General features: G+C 48.5%; 1 protein-coding gene across 2 annotated transcripts; it reads right to left on the reverse strand.

Moving 5' to 3' along the window:
- Positions 1-623: 623 nt before the first annotated feature.
- LOC137355547 (regulator of G-protein signaling 8-like) lies at positions 624-19476 on the reverse strand. 2 transcript variants are annotated; one of them, XM_068020790.1, is made up of 5 exons: positions 19138-19476; positions 10282-10377; positions 9381-9442; positions 2368-2534; positions 624-1081 (listed from the first exon to the last, which is right to left on the reverse strand). In XM_068020790.1, the coding sequence occupies exons 1-5, from the start codon at positions 19179-19181 to the stop codon at positions 914-916; spliced, it is 537 nt and encodes a 178-aa protein (XP_067876891.1). In that variant the 5' UTR covers positions 19182-19476; the 3' UTR covers positions 624-913. The 2 variants fall into 2 exon arrangements, with proteins under 2 accessions (XP_067876891.1, XP_067876892.1); XM_068020791.1 differs by lacking the exon at positions 10282-10377.
- Between the last annotated feature and the right edge of the window lie 2892 nt (positions 19477-22368).

Below are 22368 nucleotides of genomic sequence, written 5' to 3' on the forward strand. Positions count from 1 at the left end.
TCTTTTACATCCGCCAAAGGTCTCATCCGTAGGACGGCACCTCCGACAGTGTCGCACTCCCTCAGCACTGCACGGGAGTCTCAGCCTTGATCATAGGCTCGAGTCTTTGCAGTGGGGCTTGAGATCTTAACCTGCTCCTGAACCAAAACTTTAAACACAATCCAATGGACAGAATCATGGGGGAAGCCAACGGAACGCACTCGAATGCTTTAACGGAAGGCCCTACTCTTCATGTTCTGTTTAACACAGTCGTACTGGAGTGACAATATCACACGTTTTTGCAAGTGTTGAACAGATCTTGAGATAGAGAGAGAGAGATAGTGACCTAGACCCTGACCTGATTGGTCTATTTAAAGTGTGGAGCCTAATCTATTGATATTGACCATGAGACAACCTCGATGGGCTGAATGGCCAATTCCTCTTCCTATGAGACCTGGCACTGAAACTATCCCAGCCACAGGTCTGGCCTGTATGCTGCGGTTAGACAAATGTAACTGTCCCCAGCACAAGGAACAGGCTTGGTGGCAGCAATTACAAGAGGCTCCTCACCCAAGGCCCATGAGTCTTTAATATCTAATCCCCCTCCCCCCCAATCCCCTCCCCCACCCCCAACCCCCAGCAGATTATCTCCCCTGAAGACTGTGACTACTATTTGGCTATATTTACAGGACATGTCCCGTTATCTCTGCCGGAATCTTCACTGCTCACTAGAATTGGAGAAAAATGAGTTCAAACGAGGTGATTCATCAGCCCATTGGCTCTTCTCAGTCAGTCGACCAGTTGAGGGCCCGAGTCTGAGGACTGAAATTCCAGACCCCAGGTAAGCAGATGTTGGGTTGGTGATTCTCTATGCGACGGTCTCCTGAACTCTCTCTGATTCCTCTGCTCTTCTCGGACGTGCATCTTCCTCCCTCTAAGTCTGCTTGACCAAGCCGAGGTAGAACTTGGACTTCAGGAAACGAGGGAAGGAGTCTTTCTCCATGAGGCCGTAGATCCTTTTCTGGGCCGGCTCGAAGCAGGAGCGGCTCGGCTTGGTCACGTTGTTGTGGACACTCTCTCTGCTGTGCGAGTCGAGATTGACCTGAGAAGTGTTAAAGGAAACAGTCAGTGTCCTGCCCACCAGCTCCTCCCCCTGTACAGCCCTCCCATCGAAACTGCTGACTCCTTGTTGAGTGTCCCCTGCCCCGTCCAGTGAAGATGTTGGAAGATGTTGACCCCTTTGCTGAGGTACAGTCCTGCAGGCAGTGGGGCGCCTCAAGTTCCATGGGGTTTCTCCTGGACCTCTGCCATTCAAGCCATTCCAAAGCTGTCCTGATGAAGCTGAAGACAGGGAGAAGCCCCATGGAATTCCGGGGCCTGAGTATTAGCTGACTATTTAACTGTGCGGGCATCACAGCTAAGACTAATCATACTCTCATCGGACAGTCACACACAGGCACTTTCCAGTGGGGCTGGTGAGGTGGAGCTGGGATTCTGACTGGGGTTCGCCAGTTTTGATCAACAGTGAGTTGTTGTGATCTGGAACGGGCTGACGGAAAGGCCGGTGGAAGCAGATTCAGTGGTAACCTTCAAAAGGGGAATCGGATAAATACTTGAAAAGAATATTCCATTTCTGTTGTGCCTTTCACAATCTCAGGGTGGCCCAAAGTACATCACACCCAATTAGATACTCTTCAACGGTGTAGTCAATGTGGCAGCCAATTTGTGCACAGCAAGATCCCAAAAAAATCAATGAGATAAATAATCTGTTTTAGTGATGTTGGTTGGGCGGGGGGGTGGGGTGGGGGAGGGGGTAAATATTGGCCAGGACACCAGGAAGAATTCCCCTGCTCTTCTTTGAGATAGCATCATGGGATCTTTTACATTAACCTGAGATTGATACATATCTGGATACTAATGACTTCAAGGGAAATGGGGATAGCAGGGGAAAAGGCGTTGAGATAGATGATCAGCCATGATCTGTTTGAATGGCAGAGCAGGCTCGATGGGCCGAATGGCCTACTCCTGCTCCTATTTCCTATGATCCTATGGCAGATTGGCCTCAGTTTAAAATCTCATCCAAAAAGTGGCACCTCCAACAGTGCAGACAGAGCTAGGGAATGATGAGGCCATGGAGGGATTTGAACATGAAGATGAGACCTCTAGCTGAGGTACAGGTCTTCCCACCCTCCATGTCCCCTCAGAACCTCACTTCCAGCTCCCACTGACTCCCCCCAACTCCCCCCAGCTTCCCGCCACCTCCAACACCTACTAACCCCCTCCAACTCCCCCCAACCTCCCCCAGCCCCGACACACATTCGATTCAGGGCGGAGCGTGAAGAAAAAAAACTGGGGAAGGGGGGGCGGAAGCGAGAGAGGAAAACCTGCCTCCTTTGGTGCCTGGACCTTGACGAATTCGTCGTAAATCTTCTGGGCCTTGAGTGTGAGCTTGGAGCCGATCTTCGTGTTCTTGTATTCCTCGCAGGCGAGCCAGAAGTCGATGTTCTCCTCGCTGAACTCGGAGCGAAGGAAGGCGCGGAACGCAGCCACACCACCTGAAAGCGGACAGAGAGAATTGGTCTTTGTTTCTATGTGATTCACAACCTCCAGAACCGTAGACCTGTTCCGTGACCATTGATAAAACACGGTGCACATGTCCTCATTGCAATATTGCTACAGTACACACCTATAGGTTGTTTACAGTCCCTCATTACAAACTACACCCCCCCAGGCACAGCAAACACTCCCTTGTACTGTGCGGCCTTTTAATTTTGGACCCTTTGATCTCCTGCAGTTCATCAACATCTTGCATCTATAGGGTATTAGTGTTGCCAATACTCCAGGAATTGCCCTGGAATTTGCAGGAACTAAACGTTAATCTTCAGGACACTGGTGAGAAATATCATAAGACCTTTAAAATGCTATTTTAATAAATGTTTCTTTGAACATTTTTGTTTCCTGGTTATGAAAGTATTGTGAATGGGGAAAATAAAAAGCCTGTTTGACTGACAATCAAGAATCATTCAAGTAGGTAACAATGCGTCTGTTTGCTTTCCGATTGGTGGGTGAAGGTAGGCCACTGAGAGGATGGACATGTCGGGTGAACCAATGGTGGGTGCCTGGGGGCGGGGCAGTTTCAAACAAGAGGCCATGTGATTAAACTTCCAGAAATATGTCCCACCAGAGTTGGCAAGCTGATAAACAGTGCCGTTAACTCGGCAATCACGGAGGTGCCCCTCCACCCAGTCCCCTCGCGCACCCTGAGGTGTGGTACAGGAGTTCAGGACAAAGATACAAGTTTCTCAGGAGCTGTGACCAGAGGCGGTGAGGTAAGGGCGCCAACTCTGGTAGGATGTATTGCTGGAGGTTTCACCACATGACCTCCCGCTCCTCACTGCCCTGCTCCCATCACTGGTCGATCGTCGTGATGCCTTGCCCACTGCCCCACCACTCTCCACGCCAATAGAGACACAAACGGCTGATTACCCGGCTAGATGGTTCTCGACTTCAGTCCAACAACCTTTTTCCTCAAACTCTCCAAGGATTTTTTTTTTTTGTAACCATGAGGTGTTCAAACCAAGTTTAAAAAGGAGACATTTTTTATTTAATGTCCGGATGATTTTGCTCCAAGGTTTGGCTGTCCTGGAGATCCATCGACAATTCCCGGAGCCGCCAGGACATTTCTGGGAGGGTTGGTAACCTCACAGCAAGGGGAATGGCCTTCAGCTCAGTAGGCCCAAGATGGCTGAAGGCTCTCCAGCAAGAAAGGGGCTTAAGCAAGGGGGCAGGTTTACAGGAGCCCAGAGGATAATCACTGGCTGTGATGTAGGTGGAGGTTGGGGGAGGGATCAAGGTGATTAAAAAGGGTTTGCGACAGGATTTTGAAGTCAAGGTGCTCGGCAGCTGGAAGCCAGTGTTTGTTAGTGAGCACAGGAGTGGATTGGATGGTTTGAGGTGAGATGGCAGAAGGTGACTGGTGCACGGCCCCACATGCGCTGCCAGCTCTCCTGTATCCAAACCCGAGTTCTCAATGTCCGTTACTGGATCCAGATTGTTGGCTGGCTATTCTACTGCAGGAACTTTCACAGCTGAGTCTAGTCTCGTCCCCTTCTGAGATCAGCAAATTCAGTACAAAGCAGAGGCCTCCTGTGACAATGGTTCAGTACGACAGCCTGTGGTAGGGGGCAGCCCAGGAATAGTCCTTTTTGGGTAAGGAGAAAGACTTGCATTTATATAGCCCCTCGCACTATATCAGGATGTCCGAAACTGCTTTATAGTCAGAGAAGTACTTTTGAAGTGTAGTCACTGTTGTAATAGAGGAAAGGCAGTAGCCAATGTGCACACAGCAAGCTGCCTCGAACAGCAATGTGATAATGACCACTAAATCAATTTTACCGATGTTGGTTGAGGGATAAATATTGACGAGAGGTCCACAGCTCTTCTTCAAATAATACAATGGGATTTTTTACATCCACCTCAGAGACAGGAGATAGGAGCCTTAGTTCAGCTGAACGCTGGCACCTCTGACAGTGCAGCACTCCCTCAGTACTGCAAGCTCTGATTGCAGACTCAGGTCCCTGGAGTAGGACTTAAACCCCACAGTTTTCGGACTCAGAGGCAAGCATGCTATCCGCCGAGCTGGGGGAAAGAGAAATTATTACTCGTATTAAATAATTAACCCCCTCCGCTCTTAAAGATTCTCTATTACTAGGGTACGGTCCACTGGTCCCTGCCACCTCACTGCCAGCTTGCTCAGGCAGCAATTCTTTGTGTGCATGTAGCAAGCTATTCAACTGTGGTGGGCATCGGAGGCAAGTCCAGCCGTTGTCATCTGCTGATATATCCACATTTACACTGACACAAATAGGCACAAACACACACTCTGACACACATGCATTTTTCCCCTCTCTGCCGACTGAGGCTAAAGCTAACTGTGCCAACAACAACTTATATTTATATAGCATCTTTGACATAATGACAGATACCAAGGCGCTTCTCAGGAGTGTTATCCAGCCGAATTAGATACCGAGCCACATAAGGAGATGTTAGGGCTGACGGCCAAAAGCTTGGTTGAAGAGATAGGTTTAAATGAATGTTTTAAAGGAGGAAAGTGTAGTAGACAGGCCAAGAGTTTTAGAGGGGGAATTCCAGAGCTTAGGGTCGAGGCAGCTGAAGGCACGGCTGCCAATGGTGGAGCGATTAAAACTGGGGATGGTCAAGAGGCCAGAATTAGATGTGTGCAGAGATCTCGGAGGGTTGTGGGGTTGGAGGAGATTACAGAGATAGGGAGGGAGGGGGCGAGGCCATGGAGGGATTTACAAACAAGGATGAGAGTTTTAAAATCGAGCCATTGCTTGACTGGGAGCCAATGTTGGTCAGCGAGCACAAGGCGATGGGGGAACGGGCCTTGGCGCGAGTTAGGAGGTGGGCAGCAGAGTTTTGGATGAAGTTGAGTTTATGGAGGGTAGAATATGGGAGGCTGGCCACATGCATTGGAATAGTCAAATCTAGAGGTAACAAAGGCATGAATCAGAGTTTCGGCAGCAGCCGACTACGCAGGCCAGAGATGAGGCCTGGGGCCTTCTGCTCCGAATGGCTCAGTATCACATTGGGTGTTAAGGCGGGTAAACCAGGAACAGTTTGGGTTCTGCAACAGCTCAGCACCATTTTCCTTCATGTTGCTGCAGAGCACAAGGGATGGGCCGAGACTTTCACTGCACTGTGAGGCTTCAGGTGTTTATTAGCAAAGGAAGAAAGGTTATATTGAGGAAAAAGATGCCCCCTTTAAACTCGATTGCTACTGGGTCACCCTGTCTTTATGGTTTGTATATTGAAGCTGGTTTAGCTCAGTTGGTAAAACTCTCGCCTCTAAGTCAGACGCTGTGGGTTGAACCCAATCCAAGGCTTGAGCAGGTAAACTAGGCCGACATTTCAGCTACGTTGCTGGAGTCGGGTCCTTCAGTGTTCACGTGGATGTTAAGGATCCCACGGCCAATGTCCACTTCTAAACCCACTCCAGTAAAAAGCAGACTGACGGGTTAGTTATCTCATTGCCCCTTTGGATCCTGCTCCAGGTGAAATGGCTGCTGGTGTCTGCCCTATGGAACAACAGTCACTGAGCTCCAGTATAATTCATTGTGTGTTTTTTATATTCATTCTTGGGATGTGGGCGTCACTGGCCAGGCCAGCATTTATTGCCCATCCCTAATTGCCCTTGAGAAGGTGGTGGTGAGCTGCCTTCTTGAACCGCAGCAGTCCATTTGGGGTAGGTACACCCACAGTGCTGTTAGGAAGGGAGTTCCAGGAGTTTGGCCCAGCGACAGTGAAGGAACGGCGATATAGTTCCAAGTCAGGATGGTGTGTGACTTGGAGGGGAACTTGCAGGTGGTGGTGTTCCCATGCATTTGCTGCCCTTGTCCTTCTAGTTGGTAGAGGTCGTGGGTTTGGGGTGCCAATCAAGCAGGCTGCTTTGTCCTGGATGGTGTCAAACTTCTTGAGTGTTGTTGGAGCTGCACCCATCCAGGCAAGTGGAGAGTATTCCATCACACTCCTGACTTGTGCCTTGTAAATGGTGGACAAGCTTTGGGGAGTCAGGAGGTGAGTTACTCGCCTCAGGAATCCTAGTCTCTGACCTGCTCTTGTAGCCACGGTATTTATACGGCTACTCCAGTTCAGTTTCTGGTCGATGGTAGCCCCTAGGATGTTGATAGTGGGGGATTCAGCGATGGTAATGCTGTTGAATGTCAAGGGGAGATGGTTAGATTCTCTCTTGTTGGAGATGGTCATTGCCTGGCGCTTGTGTGGCGCGAATGTTACTTGCCACTTATCAGCCCAAGCCTGGATATTGTCCAGATCTTGCTGCATTTCTGCACGGACTGCTTCAGTATCTGAGGAGTCGCGAATGGTGCTGAACATTGTGCAATCATCAGCGAACATCCCCACTTCTGACCTTATGATTGAAGGAAGGTCATTGATGAAGCAGCTGAAGATGGTTGAGCCCAGGACACTACCCGAGGAACTCCTGCAGTGATGTCCTGGAGCTCAGATGATTGACCTCCAACAACCACAACCATCTTCCTTTGCGCTAGGTATGACTCTAACCAGAGGAGGGTTTTCCCCCTGATTTCCATTGAGCTCAGTTTTGAGAGGGCTCCTTGATGCCATACTTGGTCAAATGCTGCCTTGATGTCAAGGGCAGTCACTCTCACCTCACCTCTTGAGTTCAGCTTTTTTATCTATGTTTGAACCAAGGCTGTAATGAGGTCAGGAGCTGAGTGGCCCTGGCGGAACCCAAACTGAGCGTCACTGAGCAGGTTATTGCTAAGCAAGTACTGCTTGATGGCACTGTTGATGACACCTTCCATCACTTACTGATGATTGAGAGTAGGCTGATGGGGCGGTAATTGGCTGGGCTGGACTTGTCCTGCTTTTTGTGTACAGGACATACCTGGGCAATTTTCCACATTGCAGGGTAGATGCCTGAGTTATAGCTGTACTGGAACAGCTTGGCTAGGGGCGCGGCAAGCTCTGGAGCACAAGCCTTCAGTACTATTGCAGGAATATTGTCAGGGCCCACAGCTTTTGCAGTATCCAGTGCCTTCAGTCATTTCTTGATATCACGCGGAGTGAATCGAAGTGGCTGAAGTCTGGCATCTGTGATGCTGGGGACTTCAGGAGGGGGCTGAGATGGATCATCAACTCGGCACTTCTGGCTGAAGATTGTTGCAAATTTTTCAGCCTTATCTTTCACACTGATGTGCTGGGCTCCCCCATTATTGAGGATGGGGATATTTGTGGAGCCACCTCCTCCAGTTAGTTGTTTAATTGTCCACCACCATTCACGGCTGGATGTGGCAGGACTGCAGAGCTTCGATCTGATCCGTTGGTTATGGGATTGCTTAGCTCTGTCTATCGCATGCTGCTTATGCAGTTTGGCACGCAGATAGTCCTGGGTTGTAGCTTCACCAGGTTGACACCTCATTTTGAGGTATGCCTGGTGCTGCTCCTGGCATGCCCTCCTGCACTCTTCATTGAACCAGGGTTGGTCTCCTGGCTTGATGGTAATGGTAGAGTGGGGGAAATGCCGGGCCAACAAGGTACAGATTGTGGTTAAGTACAATTCTGCTGCTGCTGATGGCCCACAGCGCCTCATGGATGCCCAGTTTTGCATTGCTAGATATGTTTGAAATCTAACCCATTTAGCATGGTGATAGTGCCACACAACACGACGGACGGTATCCTCAATGTGAAGGCAGGACTTCGTCTCCACAAGGACTGTGCGGTGGTCACTCCTACCAATACAGTCATGGACAGAAGCATCTGCGGCAGGAAGATTGGTGAGGAAGAGGTCAAGTATGTTTTTCCCTCGTGTTAGTTCCCCCCCCCCCCACTGCCGCAGACCCAGTCTAGCAGCTATGTCCTTCAGGACTCGGCCAGCTCGGTCAGTAGTGGTGCTACCGAGCCACTCTTGGTGATGGACATTGAAGTCCCCCACCCTGGTTACATTTTGTGCCCTTGCCACCGTCTGTGCTTCCTCCAAGTCGTTTTCAACATGGTGGAGTACTGAGTCATCAGCTGAGGGAGGGCGGTAGGTGGTAATCAGTAGGAGGTTATCTTGCCCATGTTTGACCTGATGCCATGAGACTTCATGGGGTCCGGAGTCGATGTTGAGGACTCCCAGGGCAACTCCCTCCCTACTGTATACCACTGTGCCACCACCTTTGGTGGGTCTGTCCTACCGGTGGGACAGGACATACCCGGGGATGGTGATGGCAGTGTCTGGGACATTGTCTGTCAGGTATGATTCCGTGAGTACGACTATGTCAGGCTGTTGCTTGGCTAGTCTGTGGGACAGCTCTCCCAACTTTGGCACAAGCCCCCAGATGTTAGTAAGGAGGACTTTGCAGGGTCGACAGGGCTGGGTTTGCCGTTGTCGTTTCCGGTGCCAAGGTCGATGCCGGGTGGTCTGTCTGGTTTCATTCCTTTTTATTGACTTCGTAGCGGTTAGATACAACTGAGTGGCTTGCTAGGCCTTTTCAGAGGGCATGTAAGAGTCAACCACATTGCTGTGTGTCTGGTGTCACATGTAGGCCAGACCAGGTAAGGACAGCAGATTTCCTTCCCTAAAGGACATTAATGAACCAGATGGGTTTTTACAACAATCAACAATGGTTTCATGGCCATCATTAGACTAGCTTTTAATTCCAGATTTATTAATTAAATTCAAATTCCACCTTCTGCTGTGGTGGGATTTGAACCCATGTCCCCAGAGAAATACCCTGGGCCTCTGGGTTACTAGTCCAGTGACAACACCACTACGCCACCGCCTACCTATGAGGATGTTTCTGGGACACGTTATCAGGTCCTACAGAAAAACGAGCCTCTTGTCCTTTCACACTTACGTTTGTGGTTCAGCAGTTTGTCCAGCGATTCTCCCCATTTAAGAGCTTCGGCTGAGTGGGCTCTACAGCAAAAATCAAACGAGATTATTTTATCCAAATTACTAACAACCACAAGAACAATATTGTGCCATTAATGGAACAAGGCACTTCACAGAGGCATAAACAGACAATAATTGGCACTGAGCGAAAGGAGGAGACATTAGGACAGGTCAATAAAAGCTTGTAGATACTGCAGGTGTTTGTGGGTGAGGTTACAAATGTTTGTGGGTATGGTTACAGTTTGGTGGTCTGCTTCCAGTTTGGGGGTGTGGTTACAGTTGTTTGGGGGTGTGGTTACAGTTTGTGGGTGTGGTTACAGTTTGGGGGTGTGGTTACAGTTTGTGGGTGTGGTTACAGTTTGTGGGTGCGGGTCCAGTTTTGGGGTGCGGTTACAGTTTGTGGGTGTGGTTTGCAGTTTGTGGGTGTGGTTTACTGTTTGGAGGTGTGGTTTACGTTTGTAGGTGTGGTTACAGTTTGTGGGTGTGGTTACAGTTTGTGGGTGTGGTTACAGTTTGGGGGTGTGGTTTGCAATTTGTGGGTGCGGTTACAGTTTGTGGGTCTGGTTACAGCTTGAGGGTGTGGTTTGCAGTTTGGGATGTTGTTTACAGGTTGTGGGTGTGGTTACAATTTGTGGGTGTGGTTCACAGTTTGTGGGTGTGGTTACAGTTTGTGGGTGTGGTTACAGTTTGTGGGTGTGGTTACAGTTGGCTGGGAGTTGACTGAATTGATGTAGTGCCTGGTATATCAAGGCCTGTCAGTCTAATGGGAGACATACTGAACCGACTGTATGATCTGGCTCCATTATTCTCCCTGTATTCCAGTCACACGATCCCACTTGCCCCTCTCCCGTTACTGGACTCACCCCCGGCTCCTGGCCTTCCTCTCAATCCTGCTTGTGGTTACCGTGGATTCGGATTTCAGCAGCAGGAAGCCCAGTCGAGTGCCGAACTCTTTAGCTCTGGAAAATGAAGAGAATGAATGTTGGTCTGAGGCAGGGACACTTTCAGCTCCTGCTGTCCGTCTACACATAACGGTGACCTCATTCTACCATCACAATTACTGGAGATTCTTTACCCCGGGAGGGACCAGGATCAATTCTGGTTCGATCTGCTTTCAGGGCTGAATTAGCTGGGTGGTATTGAGTGGGGAGCTCTGGAATTGGCCAGAGGAGGACGGAGATGGTTAAAAGAACGAAAATTATTTACAAGTATATTGAGTACTTTGCAATAAATATTTATTTGCCAGCTCCAAAATCTGCAGAACTGCAGTCTTCATAGAAACAGAGACACATAGAAAGATTTACAGCACAAAAGGAGGCTGTTCAGCCCATCGTGTCTTCGTGGCCACTTTCCACCTGCTCCAGCCCCAAAACACAACCGCTGGTCCCATGGCAACAAGCAAGTCTGCTGCTCGGACAAGGTGTGATGGATTGGCATATTTTTCAAGCATAGTCAACAGGGCGCACTTCTGGTCTCCATATTACTGAAAGGATATAGAGGCACTGAGGAAGGTGCAGAAACGATTTACAAGCATTGATACCAGAACTTAGGGATTGTCAGTGTAAGGAGATGGCTGGAGCTCTATTCTCTAGAAACTAGAAGGCTGAGGAGTGACTGAAGGGGTTTAATAGGGTCAATGTCGAGAGGATACTTCAGCTTTTGGGGGAAACCAAAACTAAGGGCATAAATATGAGATAGTCGCCAATAAATCCGAATAATCACCAACCCCCAAGCAACATACTCAGGAGAAACATCTTTCCCCAGAGAGTGGTGAGAATGGGGAACTCGCTACCACAGGGAGTAGTTGAGGTGAATAGCAGATATGCATTTAAGGGGAAGCTCGATAAACACGTGAGGGAGAAAGGAATTGAAGGATATGATAGAGTGGAGCATAAACACCAGCATGGACCAGTGGAGCCGAATGGCCTGTTCCTGTGCTGTAAATTCTAGGTAGTGTAATGAAGAAAGGATTAATACCAGTCCCTGATCGACACACTCTCCAACAACCATCTGTAAAGTCAGTCATCAGGATTTGTGGCAGAAAATATTTTGGTCACACTGTTGTGTTGCTTTAATAAAATTCCCCCCAGTTATCAGCTACTGTGCTCTGACAAAACGTTTGGGGCAGGTGTCAGCAAGGGCTGTGTTTTCTTTCCTTGCCTGACTCTTGCCAGGGGACACATTTCTAGGGGCACCAGCCCCAGGCATGGTAAGTGTTGACAAGCTATTCGACTAAAGGGGGCATCCCACCTGAGCCTGACCCTGTGCTCACCCGAGAAGCACCCAAGTGTGACCTGTGGATGGGGTCATTGCATAATGATCGGGGAGGGAGCAATCAAGACTCTGATATTTACCCTCCTGGGGTTAGTGAGGCAATAAAACTGCATCTCTACCAAATATAATGTTGCTCCAACCATAGTCCTAAAGGACCATAGGCATCTCTCCCCATTAGAGAGAGAGACAGTTAGTAATGTATAGCTTGAGGGTCACACTCCTCAAGTGTCGGGCAAAGCGAGGAGGCAGGCCCCCATGAACTACCACAGCTGATACGGGGATTGAATCCACGCTGTTAGTGTCTTTCTGCATCACACTCTAGCCAACTGAGCTAACCGACCCCCACAAAGTAAAATGCTAGAAATATTCAGCAGGTCTGGCAGCATTTGTGGAGAGAGAAACAGAGGGTGGCACAGTGGCGCAGTGGTTAGCACTGCAGCCTCATAGCTCCAGCGACCCGGGTTCAATTCTGGGTACTGCCTGTGTGGAGTTTGCAAGTTCTCCCTGTGTCTGCGTGGGTTTCCTCCGGGTGCTCCGGTTTCCTCCCACATGCCAAAGACTTGCAGGTTGATAGGTAAATTGGCCATTGTAAATTGCCCCTAGTATAGGTAGGTGGTAGGGAAAATATAGGGACAGGTGGGGATGTGATAGGAATATGGAATTAGTGTAGGGTTAGTATAAATGGGTGGTTGATGGTCGGCACAGACTCGGTGGGCCGAAGGGCCTGTTTCAGTGCTGTATAACTAAACTAAATTAACATTTCAGGTCAGTGACGTTTCATCAAAACTCTTATTTTCTCTGTCATCATGCTAGCTGAGAATTTTTTAATATTCATTCATGGGATGTGGGTGTCGCTGGCAAGGCCAGCATTTATTGTCCATCCCTAATTACCCTTGAGAAGGTGGTGGTGAGCTGCCTTCTTGAACTGCTGCAGTCTTTGGGGTGTAAGTACACCAACAGTGCTGTTAGGAAGGGAGTTCCAGGATTTTGACCCAGCGACAGTGAAGGAATGGCGATAGGATGGTGTATGACTTGGAGGGGAACTTGCAGGTGGTGGTGTTCCCATGTGTCTGCTGCCCTTGTCCTTCTAGTTGGTAGAGATTGCAGGTTTGGAAGGTGCTGTCTAAGGAGCCTTGGTGAGTTGCTGCAGTGTATCTTGTATATAGAGCACACTGCTGCCACTGTGCGTCAGTGGTGGAGGGAGTGAATGTTTGTAGATGGGGTGCCAATCAAGCGGGCTGCTTTGTCCTGGATGGTGTCGAGCTTCTTGAGTGTTGTTGGAGCTGCACCCATCCAGGCAAGTGAAGAGTATTCCATCACACCCCTGACTTGTGCCTTGTAGATGGTGGACAGGCTTTGGGGAGACAGGAAGTGAGTTACTCGCCACAGAATGCCCAGCCTCTGACCTGCTCTTGCAGCCACAGGGCTGGTCCAGTTCAGCTTCTGGTTGATGGTAACCCCCAGGATGTTGATAATGGGGGATTCAGCGATGGTAATGCCATTGAATGTCAAGGGGAGAGGGTTAGATTCTCTCTTGTTGGAGATGGTCATTGCCTGGCACTTGTGTGGCGAGATTGAAGTTAATTCCTTATGTTCACCTTGTTTAGGTTTGTTTGAATGAGAAGCAATAATGTTATTAAAGCTTAAAACATTATATACAGCAACAGCTTCATCTCTGCTAACTAGAGCTCCCTCTGCAGTGCTCTGGAGGGAGCAGTTCATCTCAAACCTCTTGATACACAGTGGGGTACTGGCTGCTCTGCATCACTTAGTGACAATGAAGGACCAGAACAGAGCCACACATTAACCAAGTTAATTGTTATGTTAGTGTCTCACATAGCTCAACTCTGTTTCATTCAGGAACCTGTAACTAAACTGTATTAATTTTACAGGAATTCAGAATAACCTATTGGTGTGGGGGTGGTGGGGGGGGGGGGGGTCTTCCCTTTGCACAGTCAGAGTTCCAATTGTTGTGGAACATTCTGGAAATTGTAAAATCGCTGGTGTTCTGAATTGTAATTTGTTTTAATTTAGGAGTTAGAGCAAGGTTAATCGTTCCAATGCTTGCTACAGAGGGAGAAAAAGAGGCAGGAAGATAGTGACAGAGAGCTAGAAAGAGAGGGAGAGATGGTGAATGAAAGCCAGAAAGACAGAGATGGGAATAGAGAGATAGAGAAACAGAAAGAAAGCAGCAGAGAGAAAATCGACTGAAAGAGAGACAGAATCAGAAAAACAGAGGGAGAGAGGGGCACACAGACTGAAAGACAAAGACAGAGGGAGAATCAGTACTTGGCAAAGAATTTTTACAATCAGATCCACCTGTGGGAAGGCAGATAATTTGAACATTAACAGTTCTAGCAGGTTAACTTCCATTTTATCCTTCCCCCTTTTAGATTGAACCCTTCACTCCCCAGGTGAGAAGGACATCAGGCTGTTTTCCCTTTGATTCAGCTTTTCCCTTTGATTCTAGTTCACTCAATCCCCTCTCTTCCACCAGGGGTGTGCCAGATCACTATTTATCATCACTGACGACCGTGGAATCAAACTGTGCTCATACAGACTCACATTGACACTAACTCACACACACACACACACACACACACGCACACACGCACACACATACGCAGCACCCTGAGCACCAGCTAACAATGTATTCCACAGCCTCACTAGACTGTAGAAAAAGACGAGTCTCCCAACATCCAGTCTATGCTAACCCATGTTATTTAAACTTGTATCCTAGTGTCGAGGCAGGGATTCATAGACCAGCTGGCCTTTCCCTGCTTGTTAATTTCAGATGTTGCTATGTAATATCCTAACACTGGCAATGTGTCAGGGACCAGTGAAGTGTAGCTGAGAATGGAACCCCCCCCCCCCCCCCACCCCCAGTATAGACCAGGGTCACTCTACTCTTGTTGCTCCAGCTCTCCAACAGTTATCTGGGTTGATTAACATCATGATACAGAGGGAAAGTACAGTATGATTCTTCTAGGTTTTGTACATTGGGCATTCACTGTCTAGATCAATGAAACAACAGGGGAGGTGGTGGTGTGGTGTTATTGTCACTGGACTAGTAACCCAGGGTGTTTCTCTAGAAACAGGGGTTCAAATCCCACTACAGCAGATGGTGGAATTTAACTTTAATTAAGAAAATCTGGAATTAAAAGCTGGTCTAAGGATGAAACCATTGTCAATTGTTGTAAAAACCCATCTGGTTCACTAATGTCCTTTAGGGAAGGAAATCTGCTGTCTTTACCTGGTCTGGCCTACATGTGACTCCAAACCCACAGCAATGTGGTTGTTTCTTAAATGCCTTCCAAAATGGCCTAGCAAGCCACTCAGTTGTATCTAACTGCTACGAAGTCAATGAAACTGGATGGACCACCCGGTATCGACTTAGGCACCGGAAATGATGACAGCAAACCCAGCCCTGTTGACCTTGCAAAGTCATCCTCACTAACACCTGGGGGCTTGTGCCAAGGTTGGGAGAGTTGTTCCACAGACTAGTAAAGCAACAGCCTGACACAGTCATACCTTCTAGACACTGCCATCACCATCCCCTGGTATGTCCCATCCCACCAGCAGGACAGACCCAACAGAGGTGGCGGCACAGTGCTATACAGTCACGAAGGAGTTGCCCTGGGAGTCCTTAACAGTGACTCTGGGTCTCATGGCAACAGGTCAAACATGGGCAAGGAAACCTCCTGCTGATTGCCACCTTCGGCCCTCCCTCAACTGCTGAATCAGTACTCCTCCATGTTGATCACCACTTGGAGAAAGCACTGAGGGTGGCAAGGATGAAGAATGTACTCTGGGTGGGGGACTTCAATGTCCATCACCAAGAGTGGCTCAGTAGCACCACAGCTGGCTGAGTCCTAATGGACATAGCTGCTAGACTGGGTATGTGGCAGGTGGTGAGGGAAAAACATACTTGACCTCATCCTCACCAACCTGTCGATCGCATCTGCCCATGACAATATTGGTAGACGTGACCGTCGCACAGTTCTTGTGGAGACGAAGTCCCGCCTTCACATTGAGGATACCCTCTGTTGTGTGGCACGACCAGTGTGCTAAATGGGATAGGTTTTGAACAGATCTAGCAATGCAAAACTGGGCATCTATGAGGTGCTATGGGCCATCAGCAGCAGCAGAATTGTACTCAACCACAATCTATAACCTCATGGCCTGGCATATCCCCCACTCTACCATTACCATCAAGGCAGGAGACCAACCTTGGTTCAATGAAGAGTGCAGGAGGGCATGCCACAAAATGAGGTGTCAACCTAGTGAAGCTACAACACAGGACTACTTGCGTGCCAAACAGCGTAAGCAGCATGCGATAGACAGAGTTAAGCGATCCCATAACCAACGGATCAGATCTAAGCTCTGCAGTCCTGCCACATCCAGCCGTTAATGGTGGTGGACAATTAAACTGGAGGAGGTGGCTCCACAAATATCCCCATCCTCAGTGATGGGGGAGCCCAGCACATCAATGTGAAAGATAAGGCTGAAGCATTTGCAGCAATCTTCAGCCAGCAGTGCCGAGTTGATGATCCATCTCGGCCTCCTCCTGAAGTCCCCAGCATCACAGATGCCAGACGTCAGCCAATTCGATTCATTCTGTGTGATTTCAAGAAACGACTGAAGGCACTGGATACTGCAAAGGCTATGGGTCCTCACAATATTCCAGCAATAGTACTGAAGACCTGTGCTCCAGAACTTGGTGCGCCCCTAGCCAAGCTGTTCCAGTACAGCTACAACACTGGCATCTACCCGGCAATGTGGAAAAATTGCCCAGGTATGTCCTGTACACAAAAAGCAGGACAAGTCCAACCCGGCCAATTACCACTCCATCAGTCCACTCTCAATCATCAGTAAAGTGATGGAAGGCGTCATTGACAGTGCCATCAAGTGACATTTGCTTAGCAATAACCTGCTCAGTTTGGGTTCTGCCAGGGCCGTTCAGCTCCTGACCTCATTACAGCCTTGGTTCAAACATGGACAAAAGAACTGAACTCAAGAGGTGAGGTGAGAGTGACTGCCTTTGACATCAAGGCAGCATTTGACCGCGTGTGCCATCAAGGCACCCTAGCAAAGCAGAAGTCAATGGTAATCAGGTGGAAAACTCTCTGCTAGTTGGAGTCATATCTAGCACAAAGGAAGATGGTTGTAAGTTGTTGGAGGTCAATCATCTCAGTTTCAGGAGATCACTGCAGGAGTTCCTCAGGGTAGCGTCCAAGGCCCAACCATCTTTAGCTGCTTCATCAATGACCTTCCTTCAATCATAAGGTCAGAAGTGGGGATGTTTGCTGATGATTGCACAATGTTCAGCACCATTCGTGCTTCCTCAGATACTGAAGCAGTCCGTGTAGAAATGCAACAAGACCTGGATAATATCCAGGCTTGGGCTGATAAGTGGCAAGTAACATTCGCGCCACACAAGTGGCAGGCAATGACCATCTCCAACAAGACAGAATCTAACCATCTCCCCTTGACATTCAACGACATTACAATCGCTGAATCCCCCACTAGCAGCATCCTAGGGGCTACCATTGACCAGAAACTGAACTGGAGTAGCCATATAAATACCGTGGCTACAAGAGCTGGTCAGAGGCTAGGAATCCTGCAGCAAGTAACTCACCTCCTGACTCTGCAAAGCCTGTCCACCATCTACAAGGCACAAGTCAGGAGTGTGATGGAATACTCTCCACTTGCCTGGATGGGTGCAGCTCAAACAACACTCAAGAAGCTCGACACCATCCAGGACAAACCATCCACTAACATTCACTCCCTCCACCATCGATGCACAGTGGCAACAGTGTGTACCATCTACAAGATGCACTGCAGCAATGCACCAAGGCTCCTTAGACATCACCTTCCAAACCCGTTACCTCTACCAACTAGAAGGACAAGGGCAGCAAATGCATGGGAACACCACCACCTGCAAGTTCCCCTCCAAGTCACACACCATCCTGACTTGGAACTATATCGCCGTTCCTTCACTGTTACTGGGTTAGAATCCTGCAACTCCCTTCCCAACAGCACTGTGGGTGTACCTACCTCACATGGACTGCAGCAGTTCAAGAAGGCAGCTCACCACCACCTTCTTAAGGGCAATTAGGGATGGGCAATAAATGCTGGCTTAGCCAGTGACGCCCACATCCCATGAATGAATTAAAAAAACAGGGAACACAATCAGCCTCAGGGTCTCTGAGGCAGAAGTTTGAGTGTTCAAGTTCCACTCCAGAGATTAGAGCGCATAATCCAGGCTGACTCTCCCAGTGCAGTACTAAGTGAAGGCTGAATTGTCCGAGGTGCTCTCTTTCAGATAAAATATTTAAACAAGGACCTGTCTGCTCTCTCAGGTGGATGGCACTATTTGGAAGGAGAGCTGGTGAGTTCTCCCCGGTGTCCTGGGCAATATTTATCCCTCAACCAACTTCACAAAAGCCGATTATCTTGTCATTATCACATTACTGTTTCTGGGATCTTGCTGTGCACAAATTGGCTGCCATTTTTCCGACATCACAGCAGTGAATACACTTCAAAAGTGTTCATTGGCTGTCAAGCATTTGGCAATTATCTGAGGATGTGAAAGGCACTATAGAAATGCAAGTCTTTCTTTCTTTCCTTCCCCTGGATTAAGATGGGAATAATTCAGTGAGAGTTCCCAGTCTCGATCACTCTCCTGCTCCACCCTTGGAACGCCTTCCAGTTATCTACCCGAACTTGTACCCTTTACTGTGTCCTTCCCTCACTCGCCTGCACCATCTCCAGCCATTACCCCCTTTCACTCTGCAGCTCTTTCCCGAAACCCATCTCGCTCGCTACATCTCTCCCCACCTTCAGAAACCTCCTCCAAACCGACCTGTTTAACCTCATCTTCGGGCCAACTCTCCACATCCTGTTCAGTATCAGTTCCCTCTCTCTCACCCTTTGTAAATCAGCTCAGGATGTTTCGCTATACATGCAAGCTGTTCTTGGTGAAAAATGTGCATGTGTGTGTGTGTATATGTGTGTAATCCGTGTATGTGTGTGTGTGTATATGTGTGTAATCCGTGTATGTGTGTGTGTGTATATGTGTGTAATCCGTGTGTGTGTGTATATGTGTGTAATCCGTGTGTGTGTGTGTGTGTATATGTGTGTAATCCGTGTGTGTGTGTGTGTATATGTGTGTAATCCGTGTGTGTGTATATGTGTGTAATCCGTGTGTGTGTGTGTGTGTGCATGGACAGGATCAAGCTCAGCTGTGATGCCCTCCACAGTTGTATAGCACGGTAACAATCCAGTCTGACCTCAATGAAAAATGCACACCCGCCTTGCGTTACTGAGAGAGTAACACTCCAGCAGGAACACACATCTTCAGTAGCAATGAGGAGGAAATCTGGACTGAATAAAGGATTCCCTGCTGCTCAGTCAGTCCTCTCTAGTAGCGAGCTGCTCCCTACCTTTCCAGACATGTAACTGGCGCTGTAACAAGCCCTTTGCACATCTCCGATCCGTTGCTCGATCAAATCCCTTAGTTTAAGTTCTTGTTCAACTTGCTGCTTCTGCCTCTCGCTTGCTCTCCCCTTGGCTGGGCCCCTGTTCTTCTCCTCTCAGCTACTCCTTGTGCAGAAGCTCGTTTAAATAAATGCCCTTAACTCCTGAGGGAGCTGAGCCGGCACCTTGCCCAATCGCTGGGCCCCAGATATTGCTGCTTTCTAAGCTGCTGACATTTCCAGGCCTCCAGCTGGGATATACATTGCTTTTCAGCCAATGCCAATCTCCTGTGCACATATAGAGTCACTTCATGTCCTTGTTTTTGCCTGAATATTGCTAATTATTTACAGCTACAAATGCTTTTAGTGCCTGAAGCACATTTAACTCTTTCAGCCCAACTCAAAGCTGCCGAGTGCTGCAATCAGCAGGAGCTGTAATGGGAGCAGGAACTCGAACAACTCCAGCACATCCTGTAACATTACAGTGACGGGAACACTCCAAATCACATCAAAAACTGCAACAACCCGCAGCTATCACATCGAATGTACAGCACAGAGACAGGCCATTCGGCCCAGCTGGTCGATGCTGGCGTTACTGCTCTACACGAGCCTCCGTCCACTCTGTTTTATTCATCTCACCCAATCAGCATAACCTTTTATTCCTTTCTCCCTCATGTACTTATCTAGCTCCTTCCTAAATGCATCTATGTTGTTCGCCACAACCACCACATGGAGAAACTTGACGTTCCCTGTGCGCACAGCAAGATCCCACACACAGCAATGAGGTGTTTACCGATGTTGCTCGAGGGCAAAATATAGGCCAGGACAGCAGGAGAACTGACCCCGTACACTGACTGTATTGCACAGGCGTGTCCGTCTAGATTTTGTGTTCAAGGAAGAGCAATAGAGAGAGGGGAGTGAAAAGTGGGAGAGGAGAGGGACAGAGAGAATGAGGGTGTGGAAAGGGAGACAGAGAGAGAGAGAGAGTGAAGGAGTGACAGAGAGGAGCTGAAGGCCAGAGGTAAGTGGATTGTCAACGGGATGATGAAGAGTATCTCGTATCCTGGAAGAAGTCTCTGGATTTGGGAACAGGATTGAAAGCAATCCCTGTAGCAATATGAGGCCACATGTATTCTGTGAAGTTTTAGGACTAACAAACCGTATGGAATGTCTGAACGCAATGCCTTTTGCGTATTTTGTACCTAGCAGCTGTACTTAATAAACATCTGCCGCAATGTGAGATGAACATCATTGATAGAAGCCGACAGAAATAGATTCAGATGCTGGTGGGTGGAATCCATTCACTCCTAATGCAGCTTCCTCTGTACCCACCACAGACTCTGGGCACCGGGTATCATGAACAAAGAATAATGATTGTTCTTGTTTACAATACCTCAATGTTTTGGATTTAAAGCAAATTATGAAGCCTTCTGCAGTCTCGGACTTTATTGGATTGTGTTTCCACATTGCAACGGACTTCTTGTGGTGGATTTTATCTTGTTTTATCTTGTGTACCAAACTTCAGAATCCTTGGCAGACCTGAAGTTTCACCTGTTGCCCCAACCACTTGCAGTATTCCCAAGCACCAGCAATACGGGGAAAGAGCAGGGGAGTGGGGCTAATTGGATAGAGCTTCCAAAGTGCCAGCACAGGCATGATGGGTCAAATGGCCTCCTTCTATGCTGCAGGATTCTGTAACGATATAGGTAGAAGAGACGGGGATGGACTGGCAGGAGATTTAACAATAAACTTAAAACGTGAGTCCCTGAAGAGTCTGGGATTGAACGATTGGTCCAGCATCAATAACTTACCTTTATATTACACCTGGCTTGTAGTGAAAAACACGCTTGTACTGGCAACTGGAGGAGGTGGGAGAGAAAGCAGCCCAAACGATGCTGGAAGAGGTAAGTCTGGAAGAGAATGAATGTCGAGAGAGAGGTGGGACGATGAAGAGATTTACAATTTCTGCCTCTTCAACTCTGTGTGATTCCTCTCACCTCCTCCATCTCTTGGGAGGCTCTTACTAAATCTCCCAGACCAGAAGACTAAACACAGACTGGGAGACTAAACACGGACCAGGAGACTAAACACAGATTGGAAGACTAAACACAGACTAGGAGACTATACACAGACTGGGAGACTAAACACAGACCAGGAGACTAAACACAGATTGGAAGACTATACACAGACTGGGAGACTATACACAGACTGGGAGACTATACATAGACTGGGAGACTAAACACGGACCAGGAGACTAAACACAGACTAGGAGAGTAAACATGGACCGGGTGACTAAATGCAGGCTGGAAGACTAATCACAAATTGGAAGACTAAATACAGACTGGGAGACTAAATGCGGACTGGGAGACTAAACACGGACCGGGAGACTAAACACGGACCGGGAGACTAAATACGGACCGGGAGACTAAACACAGATTGGGAGACTAAACACAGATTAGGAGACTAAATGCGGATTGGAAGACTAAACACAGACTAGGAGACTAAACATGGACCGGGAGACTAAATGCAGGCTGGGAGTCTAAACACAGATTGGAAGACTAAACACGGACTGGGAGACTAAACACGGACTGGGAGACTAAACACGGACTGGGAGAGTAAACATGGACCGGGAGACTAAATGCAGGCTGGAAGACTAATCACAAATTGGAAGACTAAATACGGACTGGGAGACTAAATGCGGACTGGGAGACTAAATGCGGACTGGGAGACTAAACACGGACTGGGAGACTAAACACGGACCGGGAGACTAAACACGGACCGGGAGACTAAACACAGATTGGAAGACTAAACACAGACTAGGAGACTAAACATGGACCGGGAGACTAAATGCAGGCTGGGAGTCTAAACACAGATAGGAAGACTAAACATGGACTGGGAGACTAAACACGGACTGGGAGACTAAACACGGACTGGGAGACTAAACACAGGCTGGGAGATTAACACCGATTGGGATTAAACACGGACTGGGAGACTAAACACCGACTGGGAGACTAAACACAGGCTGGGAGACTAAACACAAACCGGGAGACTAAACACAAACCGGGAGACTAAACACAGGCTAGGAGACTAAGTACAAACTGGGAGACTAAACACAGGCTGGGAGACAAACCGGGAGATGAAACATGGACTGGGAGACTAAACACGGACTGGGAGACTAAACACAGGCTGGGAGATTAA

Source organism: Heterodontus francisci, chromosome 43 (assembly GCF_036365525.1).
Source record: "Heterodontus francisci isolate sHetFra1 chromosome 43, sHetFra1.hap1, whole genome shotgun sequence".
Lineage (NCBI taxonomy): Eukaryota > Metazoa > Chordata > Chondrichthyes > Heterodontiformes > Heterodontidae > Heterodontus > Heterodontus francisci.

Coding starts and splice junctions, on each gene's coding strand:
- LOC137355547 (XM_068020790.1), bottom strand. CDS start 19,181: ATGTGCAAAGGGCTTGTTACAGCGCCAGTTACATGTCTGGAAAG. Junction 9,443..10,281: donor AGGAAGGCCAGGAGCCGGGG/GTGAGTCCAGTA, acceptor TTTTTGCTGTAG/AGCCCACTCAGCCGAAGCTC. Junction 2,535..9,380: donor CAAACTGCTGAACCACAAAC/GTAAGTGTGAAA, acceptor GTCCGCTTTCAG/GTGGTGTGGCTGCGTTCCGC.